This window comes from Budorcas taxicolor, chromosome 3, assembly GCF_023091745.1.
Source record: "Budorcas taxicolor isolate Tak-1 chromosome 3, Takin1.1, whole genome shotgun sequence".
Taxonomy (NCBI): domain Eukaryota; kingdom Metazoa; phylum Chordata; class Mammalia; order Artiodactyla; family Bovidae; genus Budorcas; species Budorcas taxicolor.
In genome coordinates, this window is record NC_068912.1 from 7932224 (window position 1) to 7947350 (window position 15127).

At 49.6% G+C, this 15127-nt stretch overlaps 1 protein-coding gene across 2 annotated transcripts in view; it reads left to right on the forward strand.

The window, feature by feature from the left end:
• OLFML2B (olfactomedin like 2B) overlaps window positions 1-15127 on the forward strand; it is a 47883-nt gene that overhangs the window by 20078 nt on the left and 12678 nt on the right. The window contains exons 4-6 of one of the 2 annotated variants that reach the window (XM_052636770.1): window positions 4216-4392; window positions 10532-10760; window positions 12565-13116. In XM_052636770.1, the coding sequence (XP_052492730.1) occupies window positions 4216-4392; window positions 10532-10760; window positions 12565-13116 (958 nt within the window). The remainder of the gene's footprint in view (window positions 1-4215; window positions 4393-10531; window positions 10761-12564; window positions 13117-15127) is intronic. The other variant, XM_052636771.1, reaches the window with a different exon arrangement.

The following is a 15127-nucleotide window of genomic DNA, read 5'->3' on the forward strand; positions in this document are numbered from 1 at the left end:
GGACCCCAGCTGTCTTGGCCCAGCAGGCTGATGGGGTGAGGCTACCGCCAGCCTGCTGTTTATTCAGGCGGCTGGTGGGCTTTGCTGTTCCCAGGAGGGAAATAAAAAATATTGCTTCTCTGGGGTCTCAGGGCCAGGCCTGTCTCAAACTCTCCTCTGTGGAAACCGAGAATAATGGTGCCTCACTAAAACCAGAAAGTGGCTTGGGCATTTCTAAATCAGTGAGAACGGGGCCTTCCAGGGGCCTAGAAAACCCAAGGTATAGAGGGCAGGGGCTAATTCCATGGGATTTTCCCTTTGCCTCACAGCGAGTGTGAGGGCCAGTGCTGACTCTGTCCAGGTGTTCAGGAATTGAGTGAGCTCTTGTTTTGCTAATACAGCTACTTAGGCCACGCCACTGGATCTGGCATCCTGGGGCCATGGCTGGGCAGCAGAGATGGGCACGTTTCAGTCCCTTAGAGCTACGCCACTGACCTTCCGCTCGAGTCAGAACCAACCTGTCACATCACCCCAACTTGCTTTCTTCATTGCACTTTTTACCAACTGATGCTTTCTTGTTGATTTCTTACTTATTGCTTACTTCCCCTCATGGAAGGTGGTCTTCATCAGAGCAGGATCCTTGCTCTGGCTTACCCTCAGCACCCAGGGCTGAACACATGAGTGCATTAATGAAGAAGTAATGTATCGAACCCTAATCCTCTGGGGCTTCACTCCACATCACAGGATGTGAGAATTACAGGAGAAGATGTGCGGGTGCTGCTCACTGCAGGCGACTATGGGTGATCGGAAATGCTTGAATCCCATGAAGGCACCAGGAACTCCTCCTGTCTGCCCCCAAAGAACCTGGCTCCTATAGAATAGCCTTTCTGACACATTTGGGCCCCCTTTCCATCAGCTGTATCCCAAGCTCCCTATATTGAAGACAGTGCTTCTCAAACTTCAGTATGTATGCAGACTGCCTGGGGATCTTATTAAAACACAGATTCTAATTCAGCAGGTCTGGGTCAAGTCGGAGCTTCTGCATTTTCTTTCTTTCTTTTTTAATCAAGCAATTTTTCAGGGACTCTTGCTCAGGTTAGTCTCCCCGGATCTTTATGCTTTACCCAAATGTATTTCAATAAACACACACACACACTTTAGATTATGTAGAGCTTCCCATCACTGTCTACCTCTCTCCCAAATCCTACAGTAAGAACAGAGCGTCCGCATTTCTAACAAGCTCCTGAGTGATGGAGTGATGCCTGTGTTGTTGGTCTCTTTGAGTAGCAACTGTGGAACCCTAAACCAGGTCACAGGTATGGAGCCCTCTGTTTTGTCACGGTACAAATATCTCTGGAAATGACCAAGTCCCATAGCAACTGTTGCCATGAGCCTCTGAATTTAAACCAGCCAGTTTTCTGGCCCCATAGTAGGTAAAACTCCCACCCTATTACCTATTCTATAGCATCTTGACCAATCACCTAATGCCACCCTTCCAGTAGGAATTTTCTGTCTTGAGGCTATAAAAATTGGCTACCAGCCCAAGAAAGGGATCGGCTCTTCCTGGAGCCGGCCTCTGTTCCAAGAGCACCTCCCACTCTAATAAACTTTATTCTCCCTTCATTCTGCCTCATGTCTGGAAATTCTTTTCCAACCTGTGCGTAGACCATGACAGTAACATTCTATGAAAAATAACAGCCACTTAGCATGTCCCATGAGCTTCCACATATGTTAACTCATTCTTCATTACAACCCACAGGGAGAGTGCTAGTGTTAACCCCGTTTTACACATGGACAAATGAAGCACAGGGAGCTTAAGTAATTTGCCCAAGATAACAGGTCCAGCAGTAGCACCATTGAAATGTAAGCTGGAAGGTTTCCTCCAGAATCCATGCTCTTAACCACTGCATTTGACTGACCCTGATAACACTTTTCAGGAACGATACACATCCAGTAAAGCCACTCATTCCGGGTACTCTTGAAACAACCTCCTCTCAAGGGCTTTCGCTCTCACGCTTACTTCTGTGATACTTAGGGAGGCCGACTTGGCGTTAGCCCCACAGAACACATTGAGCCTTTCCAGTGCTCAGAATTTGGCGTGCGCTGAAATGCTGTCAGAATGGCATGGCCAGTGGTCTGGAGCCTGGTTAGTTTTAACAAGCATCTCTTGGGCTCCTCTGGGCAGCCCACGTAGAGCCACTGGAGCCGCAGTGTCTGGGTGTCACAGTCTGCCTATACGCCCCCTAGCTCTGAGCCACCGTGGCATCCCTCTAGGACAACAGCGGCATCTTACCAGACTGCAGACTGTGCCTGGAAGTGTCTGAGCTTTTGCACATCTTGTATCTGTCTGTCAAAGAAAGATGGAAAGTGTATACATCCTCTGTGTTTACATGGTTACTTCCTCTATCACCCTCATAAACAGGGCCCAAAGGAGAACGTCACATCTAAAAATTCAGATGCTCATGGAAACTGTGGAATGGGAGCCAATGCTGGACAATATTAGATCTCAGTACAGTAAACTTCTCTAAAAATAACTAGAGATGAAAGGGTACCTCTAAGTCTGTTGACAGCTGCCCAAGATTCAAATCCCATTCAGCCTCACCTTCTCTAGGATGCTGCCTCTGATGCCTCTCGTCCGCCCCTCCCTTTGAATGCCTGTGTGGCATTTACAGAACCTGACGTGGTTGGTCATCTTTTTCCTACAGTGGGGACCCCGTCTTCCCCACTGCAGTTGTCCCCCATGGAACCCACCGCCACCTCCCATCCCAGGACAGGAACACCAGAAGAATTAAGAGGATTTCTTTCTGCCATACGGTACCCTAGACACACAGGAGGTACTTACCAGTATTGGTTGATAGAAATGTAGCTTTGGTCCTTTCTGGTATGAAGTATATCTGGAACATGGGTAATTCGCCAAGTAGGGGTCATTTAGGGAAACATTTTATATGTGAATAGGAAAGTTTAAAGCCAGCCTATCCATTTCCTATGTAAATAATGCTTTTAAATGCGGGGGAGCCATAAAAAAAGGGTGAAGGGGTTTTCCTGGTGGTCCAGTGGTTAAGAACACACTTGCCAATGCTAGGTCACGGGTTTGATCCCTGGTCTGGGAAGATCCCACATGCTGTAAAGCAATGAAGCCTGTGCACCACAGCTGCTGAAGCCCATGTGCCTAGAGCCCACACTCTGCAGCAAGAGAAGCTGCTGCGATGAAAAGCTTGTGCACCACAACTAGAGAAAGCCCAGCCACAGCAGCGAAAACCCAGTGCAGTCAAAAATAAATAGATAAATATTTTTAAAGGGTGAAATGTTGCCATTTGCAGCAACATGGATGCATCTAGAGAATATCAAACTAAGTCAGACAAAAACAAGTATTACATGAAATCGCTTATATGTAGAATCTAAAAAACAATACAAAAGAATCTATATAAAAAACAGAAACAGATTCACAGACATATTAAACAAACTCATGTTTACCCAAGGGGAGAAGCAGAGGGAATAAATTAGGAATATGGGATTAACAGACACAAACTACTATACATGAAATAGATAAGCAATAAGGATTTACTGCACAGCACAGGGAACTATATTCAATATCTTGTCATAACCTATAATGGAAAATAATCTGAAAAAATTTGTATGTATGTAACCGAATCACTTTGCTGTACACCTGAAACTAATACAATATTGTAAATCAACTAGAATTCAATTTAAAAAATATTTTTAAAAAGTTCTCAAAAGAATAGTTTGTGCTTATTGGAAAAGCAGATTAAGTAGATTTCTTTGACCGCCTCTTTTAAAATTGCCTAGAAAATCCTTCTTTCATTAATTGAGCCATTGGTCCACATGTGGGGGGATGCAAGCAAATGGAATTCTTCTGTAATGTTACTCAATGACACTGGTAGGAGCATACTGTGTACACAGGATGAAAAAATAGCAGGTGTCCCAGTAGCTCGGGGACACGACAGTATTATTATTAGGAAAGCCGTGGTGGTATTGGGAAGCATTTCCAGTTGTGGACACACTGGAGCCAAGCTGCCCTGGAGATGCCACCTGAGTCCAAGCGCCGGTCCTCAACAAAGGGCTGGACACTCCCGAGGGCCCCTGTGGTTTCTGGTTGGTTTCTCAACCTTCCTGTTGAGTCTCTGGGCTCTGAGCAGGAGGTGGCTGCCAGCTCCCTCCTGCTTGTCCTCAGAGCACTTTAAACGACTCCCTTTTAAAAATTTTCTCTCTTGCTAGGAAATATCTAAAAACCTCACCAAGGAAAATGAGCAGATCAGAGAGGACGTGGAAGAAATTCGAACTGAGATGAACAAGCGAGGCAAAGAGAACTGCTCCAAGAACATCCTGGACAGCATTCCAGACATCCGCTCGGCCCTGCAGAGGGACGCGGCTGCAGCCTACACCCACCCTGAGGTACAGCCCCAGCCTCCGGGGGCCTCTGACCATAGCCCTCCGGAAAGTGTACGCCCACCCCCTCGCAGGTGCATGGAGCCTTCGGGCTCCAGCCTCCCACGGGCATGGTCTCATTCCATCTACTCAACCGTCCCATCGGTCTGACAGGGCAGAAGTGGACCCCATCGCACTTTACACTGAAGCCCCGAGAGGTTCAGCCAGTGTTGAAGCCAGCACTGAGATCTGGGTCTCCTGAGAATTGGGCCCTGCTCTTTGTATTATACTTCATCCTGCCGTTTTGAACATCCCTTGCATTTATAAGTTAGGTGGCTTGTCTGGGACCATCCTAGTTTACTCCTGCTGTCCCGGCATCATCACGAATAACTCCTGTCACTCTCAGAAGAGTCCCAGTTTGGAAGCAGTCAGCTGTGTGGTCCTCCCTATTTGTAAGGGACTTTGTGATGTACTAGTACTTTCATCATCCATCACACCATATGGTCCTCACCCCAGCTCTGGAAGGCAGCTGAGGCCGACATCAGTACCCTCACTTTGCAGAAAAGGAAGCAGATCCAGGAACGGTCCCCGTGGCTCAGCCAGGAAGTGGTGACAGGGGTCTCAAATCTCTGCCTCTTCCCACTCAGCAGTGTCTGGGTTGGTGCGATGAAATGAAACACTACCTAATGTGATTTGGGTGATGCCAAAGAGCCTATTTGCTTAAAAATACCTCCCCATCTGACACCTGTTTCTTTCGGCTCTGCTTACCAAGTTATATTTATGTGCCAACAGTTATATATATTATTATTTATGTGTTTATCTCCTAAATTGCTGCCTGTGAAACCGGAGCTACCCCTAAAATAACAAAAGAGGAAACAGGTAAATTCTGGCAGCAGGACTTGCAGAGTGTGGATGCTATCAGCAAGGCAGGTCTGGATAAAGTGTTATAAAAGGGGTCCCTGGCTAACATGGAATAGCGACAGCTAAGAAACGTCTTGCTTACTTTTACTGGGCCACGGGTTGCTGGTGGACAGCAGAGCGTGGATTTCAGGTGACCCATTGCGGGATCCCCTCAGCCTGGGGCAGGCGGGCAGGGTGTGGGTTGAGAGGGTCTGGGACAGTGACAGCAGACCCCTGAACTTGTGGCTCTATGTGCTGTGACATTGAAAAGGGCTGGGAAGTGTAGCTGCAAAGGACTTGTTGCCTTGGTTGTTAAGAATCAGGGTAAGAGAGGAAGTAAGGTTAGGCCTGTGGGCTTGGAACTCTTGAGCAGAGAAATTCCCCAAGCGGTGCCGAGCAGGCAGCAGCTGTGGGTTTGGGGAACCTCGGGCATGTGCTCCAAAGGCAGAAGCGCAGGCAGATTAGGACTTTGGAGACAAGGGGCCCTGAAGAGGGTCTGGTGCCTGCACCCCACCCAATTTGTAACTTGAAATAAACCCATTTGCAAACCAGAAAATAAGTATAAGGAAGGCCAGTAATTTTCTGGCTTAGCCCATGATGACTCCATTGATGGTTTTTTGGAAATATCATATATCTTCAAAAATTATTTTTATTCTCATTTTTGGGTGTTCTCGACACGCCAGTGACTGAGCGTGTGTTTAGTCTGCTTGGTGGGTCACCCCTGAGCAAGTCTGAACTTGTAAACCAAAGAGCCAGAGGACATTTGCACTTTAACGGAAACTGGAGGCGCCCTGGGTTCATCAGACCTGGGGCCCAGTGGCTCCTATCACCGCCCGTGTGGCATCATCTGCCGGTCCAGCCACTCAGTGGAATCAGGCGCTCCCTGACTTCAATCCTCCCTGGCTCCAATTCCCCAGTCGGCTGAGCTTGAGAATTCCATCAGTTGTCTTGATGACACATTATGTGGTATGTTCAGGAGCCCAGCTCAGATTTCCTGAGGGTAAACAGCAAACCAAATCAAACACACCAAACTCTTTTTCTCCTTGCTCAGCAAACCTTGCTCCTTCCTGAAATCCCCATTCACACACTGCTGAGGTTAGCACAATCCACCCAAATCAGGGTAGTGGTGGGGGTAGCCAGGGCCAGGGCAGGACCAGAAAGAGGGGCGAGGTGAAGGAGACGAGGCTAGAATCTTCCTCTCCCTTTTCCTGTCTCTTTAATGAACCCCGTGCTGAAAAGGGGGTAAAGAGGGGTGTCTGGGTTTGGTTGTTATTTTCAAGGTTTTTATGGACTATGTCAGGGTTTTTTGGAATGGTGAATGGCACTTTGTTGGAGGTGTCTTTCCATGAAAGTCCATGCCTGGAGGGTTGGCAGGGGGCTCTGGGGGCTGGGTGGAGAGGTCAGGGTGGGAATGGAAACATGGGACACCAGGAGTTGAAGTCATACAACAGTTTAACAGAGAGAGGAAACCAAAACTTGGGGGCTGCTGCCGCCCCGTGCAGCCTGTCGCCAGCGAATCCAAGGAAATTATATGTTCTCTGGCAGAGGCTGTCCACGGTCTTGCTCCATCTCCTTGGCTGGGAGAGGGAACTGCAGTTCCCGCTCATCCCTAAAAGTCTGGAATTAAAGACAGTTCCTGGGGTTTGCCACGAAGAAATGACAACTTGCTTTTGCAATGCAGAGGGAAACCAAGGTCTGGCAATTAGATGGCCTGTGGCGTCTGAGTTGAGGACTGGGGCCTCTTGTCAGCCTCCCAGGCAGCTCTTTCCTATGGGAAATGAGGAATCCCCAAGTCTTCTGGACACCAGCCAGACCACGGCCCTGAGGACTTTTTGGATGGCAGATGAGTTAGTCCTGTGGTGACAGCTGAACACAGTGTAGCTATATCAAGGTGGATCACAGGCTCTGAAGGCAAGCAGCCCTGGGTTATTTAATAGCCTTATGACTTAATAAGGAGCAGGAAATGGCAACCCACTCCAGTATTCTTGCCTGGAGCTCCAGTATTCTTGCCTGGAGAATTCCACGGACAGAGGAGCCAGGAGGGCTACCGTCCAATAGGGTTGCAGAGTCAGACATGACTAAAGTGACTTAGCGTGCACATACATGACTTAATAAGTGCTCTCTCACTTAACTGATTACCTGTCAAGCAGATTGCTGAATGACTCTGAACCTCTCTTTACTCATCTGTAAAATGTGGATAATAGTATCTATCTTGCCTCATTGTTTTACGGGTTAAAAGGAATATGAAGGGACACGTCTGCCCATAATAGATGTTCAGTAAGATGCCACCACCAGCAGCCAAGTAGTCCCTGCACTTCTAGTGGCGATCACCTCCCCAGCAAACCATGGGCAGTGGGGGAGGGGCAGTTAGCGGGAGTGAGGGCTGCCCAGGGCACACGTCTGCCTGCTTCTTCCGGGCAGCTCTCTGGCCCCGGCAAGGGGAGGCTGCTGGAAAGTGTCCCCTGTTTTCCAGGAGTGGGTCAGCACGGGGAGTGAAGAACACGTGTTTAGGAGCTTCCCTGTCTGCAGTGCCATCTGGGCAAAGTCTTTTGTCACGGGAAAACCAGTACAGACCCAGGGTGTGGTGGGGAATGAGGACTCCAGATTTTCTCCAGGCCAGATTTTAAAGGTCAGAACAAGAATCTGATTTGCTTCTTCCTAGGCAGAGTGAAAAAGTTGTCATGACAGCTGGATCCCTGACAGCTGACGTTCAGGGAGCTCAAAGGTCCTGCTCTGCCTCTCAGGACTGAGCATCAAAGGGACAGAGGTTTTGTTTCCAAGTGGGCTCTGCTCTCTGGGCAGATTTCACCGAGGATTTAAGGGAGCTCACCCACCTCCTCCTGGCGAGAAGAGGAGTTTTCAGGGCTTAGGTGACTACAAAGAGTGACCTCTTCATAATTCAGCCGTTCAAAGTCCTCATGAGAGCAGAGGTGGGCCACACCTCCTGTGGTCCACGCTTCTTTTACTGATGGAGCCACTGGCCCTGTCTGGTGGCTCTGCACTGGAGCACAGCCAGCTCACAGGCCCTGTGCCCAAGCCCATTTGTTTTCAAAAATGGGCCATTGTGATTCTGGGTGAGGGACTATGACTGGATGGACCAAGGCAGTGCCCAGGGACTCTGCCACACTGTGGATGCAAGAGGTCAGAGTCCAGGATGAATGGAGAGGACGGTCCTTCTGTGTGACCATAATCATCACAGAGGCCTTTTTTTGGTACCATCATGATGCCCAGGTCATAGGCTACCTACTTTAAAGCATCATTTGATTTGACAAAAATCCCAGTGGCAGTCACAAGTGTAGACAGTTCTTTGGGATTTGTTATGATTCAGAAATTCAGTTTAACAAATATTAAGGTACATATATCCAGGGGAATCAGAGATGGACAAGAGATTGTCTCTGCTCTTCCAATTGCTCATAGTTTATAGAGACAATGTTCTTAAGAAATTCCTGTGGAAGGTGGGATGGGAGAGGTGTTATAATACTATAGAGTTTTATCCATTAGGAGTTGTGTTCAGCTTTGAGTAAGAGACCAAAATATTGTGCATTAAACAATATAGGGGTTTGTTGTTCTGTTATGTAAAAGAGTTCTGGAGGCAGGTGGCCCAGGGCTGGTATAGTTAGCTGTGAGATGTCATTAGTGATGTCCATCTTCAAAATCCCCTCATGGTCACAGGATGACTGCTCAGCTCCAGCCATCCTGCCCACATTCTCCTGGCTAAAGAAATGAGGAAAAGTGCAAACGATGTCTTCCAGCTGAGTCAGCCCCATGTTTGAAGGAACTTTTCCAAAAGCTCTTCCCACCAACTTCTACTTCTACTTTAACAGCCAGAACTTAGTCCCAGGACCACTCCCACAAAACCAGTTTCTCATTAAGTTAGGAAAAGGAAGCAGGGTGTTTGGATAGTCACTTAGAAGTTTCTGCTGCAAAGTAAGGATTGGGAAAGAAAGATTAATTCTAAATGAAAAGGTTTAGGAGTATTTCCTTGGGGTCCTGAGATTTTAACCAGGCCTTGAAAAGTGGGTAGATTTCAACAAATGGCTATATGGGGGGAAGGGAATGGCCTTCCAGACAGAGAAAACAATCTGAGCAAAGACCCAGCAGTTCAGGAGAGCCAAGCAGTTTGGGAGAGCCAAGCAGTTCAGGAGTCACCCAAGTGCCTGGAATACCAAGGGTGGGGAGGCTGGGGGTGGAGCAAGAGAGAAGAAGGCTGAGCTGGGTCAAGTCACTTTGAGTTCTCAGTGCCAGGCCAAGGACTTCGGACTTTATTCTGCATTAGGGAGGGCTTGGGGCAGTTTGTCCCAACAGCACAAGTAAAAGCAGTCATGCCTTATCCTGAGGTGTGCATCTTAGCCCTCAGCCTTCTTATGCCAGGATTCCCTGGTGGCTCAGATGGTAAGGAATCTGCCTACAATGAAGGAGACCCAGGTTCCATCCCTGGGTCGGGAAGATCCCCTGGAAAAGGGAATGGCAACCCGCTCTAGTAATCTTGCCTGGAAAATCCCATGGACAGAAAAGCCTGGCAGGCTACAGTTTATGGGGTCACAAAGAGTCAGACACGACTGCATGACTAACACACTTCATGTTCCAACCACATAGATTTCATTACAAACAACTGCATGAGATCTGAGGCACCCAGCATCTCTAGGCCAGAGCTGAGAGGACAGCTGCACTCTCTGGGAAGTATAGCATGGAGTTTAGAGTCAGAGTCTAGAGTCAGACTGCTGCTGCTGCTGCTGCTAAGTCGCTTCAGTTGTGTCTGACTCTGTGCGACCCCACAGACGGCAGCCCACCAGGCTCTGCCGTCCCTGGGTTCTCCAGGCAGGAACACTGGAGTGGGTTGCCATTTCCTTCTCCAATGCAGGAAAGTGAAAAGTGAAAGGGAAGTCGCTCAGTCGTGTCCAACTCTTAGCGACCCCATGGACTGCAGCCTATCAGGCTCCTCCGTCCATGGGATTTTCCAGGCAAGAGTACTGGAGTGGGGTGCCATTGCAGGGGTTCAAATCCTGCCTCTACCACTTACCTGCTGTGGGACCTTGGGTGATTTACATAACCTCTCTGTGCCTCAGTTTTCCAATTTGTAAATGGGAATGATTAAAAATGGTTCATCCCTTATGGGGCTGACAAGAAGATGAACAGTGCCTGGCTTAGGAAGTGCTTTTAGGATTAGCTGTTGTGACTAGGATGGCCTTGACTCCAGCATTGCCTCTGCCTGACCCCTGCCTGTCTGACCAGTGGCCTGACCTTCCCTTGTGTCCCCTCTGAGGAGCAGTATGAAGAGAGGTTTCTGCAGGAAGAAACCGTGTCCCAACAGATCAAATCCATCAAGCTCCTGCAGACGCGGCCACTGGCTCCACCAGAGGTGGTGAAGCCACAGCGACCCCTGCAGAGACAGGTCCACCTGAGGGGCCGGCCAGCCTCCAGGCCCACCGTAATCCGGGGCATCACCTACTACAAAGCCAAGGACCCTGAGGAAGAGAATGACATCGAAGAGCATCGTGAGTTGGGGTCAGCAGGGCGGCCCCCCAGAGGCAGGGCAGGGAGGGAGTCACCATTTGGACTCTGGAGGGGCATTTCCCTTCGGCAGTTTGATTACTACTGTGGCCCCGCAGAGCCAGCCTGGTTACCTGAGAATTACCTGCAGTTACAAATTATCCAGAGTCCTTCCTGCCTTTCCTCACAGCTTGCTGAGCACCCTGGGGCAAGTCACTTGCCTTCTCTGGGCTTGCAGAGGACCACAAGGTGGAGCGTGGCTGAGCCGGAAGGGGCCTCAGTGCCCCCATTCTCAAATGCGCACACTGAGGCATGGAGGGGTGACCCACTCAGAGACACACAGTGGCTTCTCCCGCCTGCTCTTTCTCGGGGGACCCTGGGCTTCCTGACCGAGACTCTAGCACCTACCCTTTCATCTCTTTCCTTCTTACTCTTTCACAGAAAATAGATACTCCTTTTCACCTCCTCTTTATCTTGTTTCCCCTACACTTCCTCTTCCTGGGCTCGTCCCTGCCACCGGCCCCTCCTTTTCTTCTATCTGTCCCTGCCCAGCACCCAGGAGGCCCAGCTCTTCCCCTCTCCCTGCTATGCTGCTTCCTCCCATCCGGTCCCCCTCAGCTGCCTCCTAATAGGTTCTGCTCCCCTAGTCGCTGGCGTAATCAGTTTGCCCATTTTTAACTGTGTAACATTTTAATTTATTGATTTGTGGGGTTCCCTGGTGGTCTAGTGGTTAGGATTTGGTGCTTTCACTCCTGTGGCCCAGGTTCAATCCCTTGTCAGGGAACCGAGATCCCACAAGCCACTCAACATGGCCAAAATAAATAATGGATTTGTGGGGTTTTTATATTCTGGGACAAATCCTTTGTATTGCAGATATTAATATTTTATTCTGCCCATGGCTTGTATCTTTAGTTCTTTAATGATGTTTTTGATGAGCAGATAAAATCCAGTTGACCAATTATGTCTTTTGTGGTTAGACCTCTTTGTGTCCTAAGAAAACACTCCATCTTAGTATTCCTTTTCTGCTCAAAACCCTGCAGACTCCCCCATTTCATGCAGGATAAAAACTGAAGTCCAAACACAGCAGCCAAGCCCTCCATGACCTGGCTGTGTTCCCTCCGACCTCTGCCCACCTCACTGCTCCTCAGCCTCAGCAGCTGTGTTCCGGCCCCAGGGCCTTTGCACTGCTGCTGTTTCTCCCTAGAATACTCCTCCCCCATCACCTGCTTGGTTACCCCCCGCACTCCTTCAAGCCTCTGCTCCTCTCCCCATCCCACTGAGTCTCATCTTGACCACTTATCCATGACTGCAAGTTTCCCATCCCCCCACTTCCCCTCACCCTACTAGACCTTTCCTCATAACACCTTCAAGGACACAATCTGTCTAATGTTTGGTGTCTCCACCATTAGACAGAAGCTCCGTGAAGGCTCACTGTTGTACGTGCTCCATTGATAACTACTGAGTGAGTGACTAACTTCCTCCCAGGTTTTGTAGCCCTTGGCTGTGGTCCCTGGGTGGTGGGTGGAGGCAGACTGTTCAGAGAGACCCTCCAGGAAATGCTTCCACCTGTGCTCCTCTCACCTTCTTCTGCTAAATCCCACCTGGGCTCCACTTTGAAACAGGGTATCCTATGGCCGGTTCATGATGTATGGCAAAAGCCATCACAATATTGTAAAGTAATTATCCTCAATTAAAATTAATTAATTAATTTAAAAAATAAAAAAATAATAAATCAGGGTATCATTAATCTGCCACATACCACATGGTGCTGACTCCTGAGTCACAAAGGCACCTGTGTTTGTTTCCCAGAAGACGAATTTTTCAGTGGTGAACACGGAATGGATTTGCTGATTGAAGATCAGCTTCTGAGACACAACCAGCTGCTGACCAGCACCACCCGGAGGCCAGCAGCCACCGGGCACAGTGCCGCTGTGACAGCTGATGCTGGTACCACCAGCGCTGGCCCTCCGACCACAGCCCTGCCCTCCGCCCGGCCGCCGGCCTCCACCTCAGCTCCCAGCGCCCCTGACCCTACAGTCTCCGCCTCAGTCGAACAATTCTCAACACCGCTCCCGACGACCTCAGCGTCTCCAGATCCCATGGGGGAGGCAGTCCCTACACCTTTTACTCAGGTACCAGCCACCACCGTGGCCCACACAGCCACCCAGCGACCACCAGCCTCAGCTCCTCCGTCAGTGGCCCCTGAGGATGCGTTTGTGGAGGCAACGCACGCAGCCCCAGTGCCTCCGCCTCTAGTCAGGACAGACTCACCAGGGAAAGACTCTACTGCCGCGCAGGGCACCGTGCCCCCTGGCCCCACCCTGAGCCCCGAGGAAGAAGATGACATACGGAACGTCATAGGTGAGTCCATTCCACCTGGCTGGGGTCTCCTGCTCAAGTAAAAGGCTGAGCCTGGAAATAGCTTGAAAGGAGAGGGGGGAGTCAGATGCTCCAACCACTTCATAAAGAAAGGCAAGTGGAGTTACACCTTGGGCAATGATCAGTTTTAACATCTAGGGTCTATATTCAAAATGTGCCGTTTTATAAACATTTGTCAAATGCTGGTGCACTAAGGCTTTGTGATGGGTGTTGGATATTTGGTTGTTTAGTGATGACTACATTTTCTGCAGGATGTTTACCAGGCCATGAACTAACAAGAGATTCTTATGTGTGTGTAGGCGGGGGGATCCCAGAGTATTAGTGGAGGGATCAGGGAAATAGTGAGCCCCAGGGAACAAATCTCATTGGCCCCTGGCCTTAGAAAGCATGGGAACATCATGGCATCGTGGGATAAATGACGTCACAGGGGAGTGGCGAGACACGGGCAGAGGGAGCAGCAGCTTGCCTGGCAGCTAAGAAGGCTGGGAAAGCTCTTCTAAGAAGGTGTCCTTTGGGCTGAGTTTTGAAGGATCAACAGGAGTTTGCTAAGTGGAAAAGGAAAGTCTTCTGACTGGGTAGGTCTAACTGAACAGGGTATGTTCCAGAAACAGAGAATATAGCCTGTTCTGTGCCTGGGCGCTCCATGGCCGTAAGATGACTCTGAGAACAGTGAAACGTGAACGTGTGTGTGTGTTTCTGTGGGTGGGGACGGGGGGGGGGGGGGAGGGGGAGGGGTGCAACTAGGAAAGGAAGTAGGACTTGGCCACTGATGGCTTTTTCAAAAAGACTTAAACGTTCATTAAGTCACCATCAATACTGATTGAAAAATAACACTGCTGCTAAGTCGCTTCAGTCGTGTCCGACTCTGTGCGCCCCCATAGACGACAGCCCATCAGGCTTCACTGTCCCTGGGATCCTCCAGGCAAGAACACTGGAGTGGGTTGCCATTTCCTTCTCCAATGCATGAAAGTAAAAAGTGAAAGTGAAGTTGCTCAGTCGTGTCCGACTCTTCGCGACCCCATGGACTGCAGCCTACCAGGCTCCTCTGTCCATGGGATTTTCCAGGCAAGAGTGCTGGAGTGGGGTGCCATTGCCTTCTCCGAGTGAATAGTAATTTCATTAAAAATAACTTAATTTGACAGAGATGCGATTTGCATTTATACCTTTCTTTCCCTTCTTCCCATTTTCAGCCCCCTTGGCAGCCTCTTTCCCAGTTCCTCCTCACGATGAGGTGCCAGCCATGCCAGACAGATGTTGGTAGGAGCACCTACCAGTAGCCAGACTCCTGGTTGTAGCCTAGTCCCTGCTGCAGAGAGCTGTGTGACCTTGGCCAAATCTCTGCCCTTCTGGGGTCTCAGAAATTAGAAATTTACTAAAGATTGCTGCTTCAATTGGGAATCCCTGATAGCTCCGTTGGTGAAGAACCCACCTGCAATGCAGGGGACCCCAGTTTGATTCCTGGGTCGGGAAGATCTGCTGGAGAAGGGATAGGCTACCCTCTCCAGTATTCTTGGGGTTCCACTGTAGCTCGTTATATCCTGTAGTAAGCGTATCAGGCTGTGATACAGCAAGGAATTCTTATTGGGTGAAAAAAAAATCCCAGAGTAATAACAAGGTCCAGTCACATGGACCCCAAGGCAAAATCTCATGAACCTTGGCCAGGAGGCAGCTAAGCAAGGAGACAGTTCTTGAGCCACAGAGGCTGGGGTGGGAGGGAAGAATGTTTTACTTTTCGTCCCTTTCACTGTCACAGTGGAGCAAGCTGACCCCAGAGTAGAAGATCCATTTCTCATTGCATGGAGGATCAGTTCTGAAGCTGTGGGTCTTGCTCGATTTCTGCAGAATGCCCCAGGGTCCGAGCAAAGGGTCCACTTCCACACCGGCTTCTGGGCAGCCTTGACCTTGCTCAGGGGCCCACAGACCCTGAGCCCAGCACCCCGTCTCCCCACTGCCAGGGGTGTGCACTCCCCAGGGCCCCCACACGTCTACCACT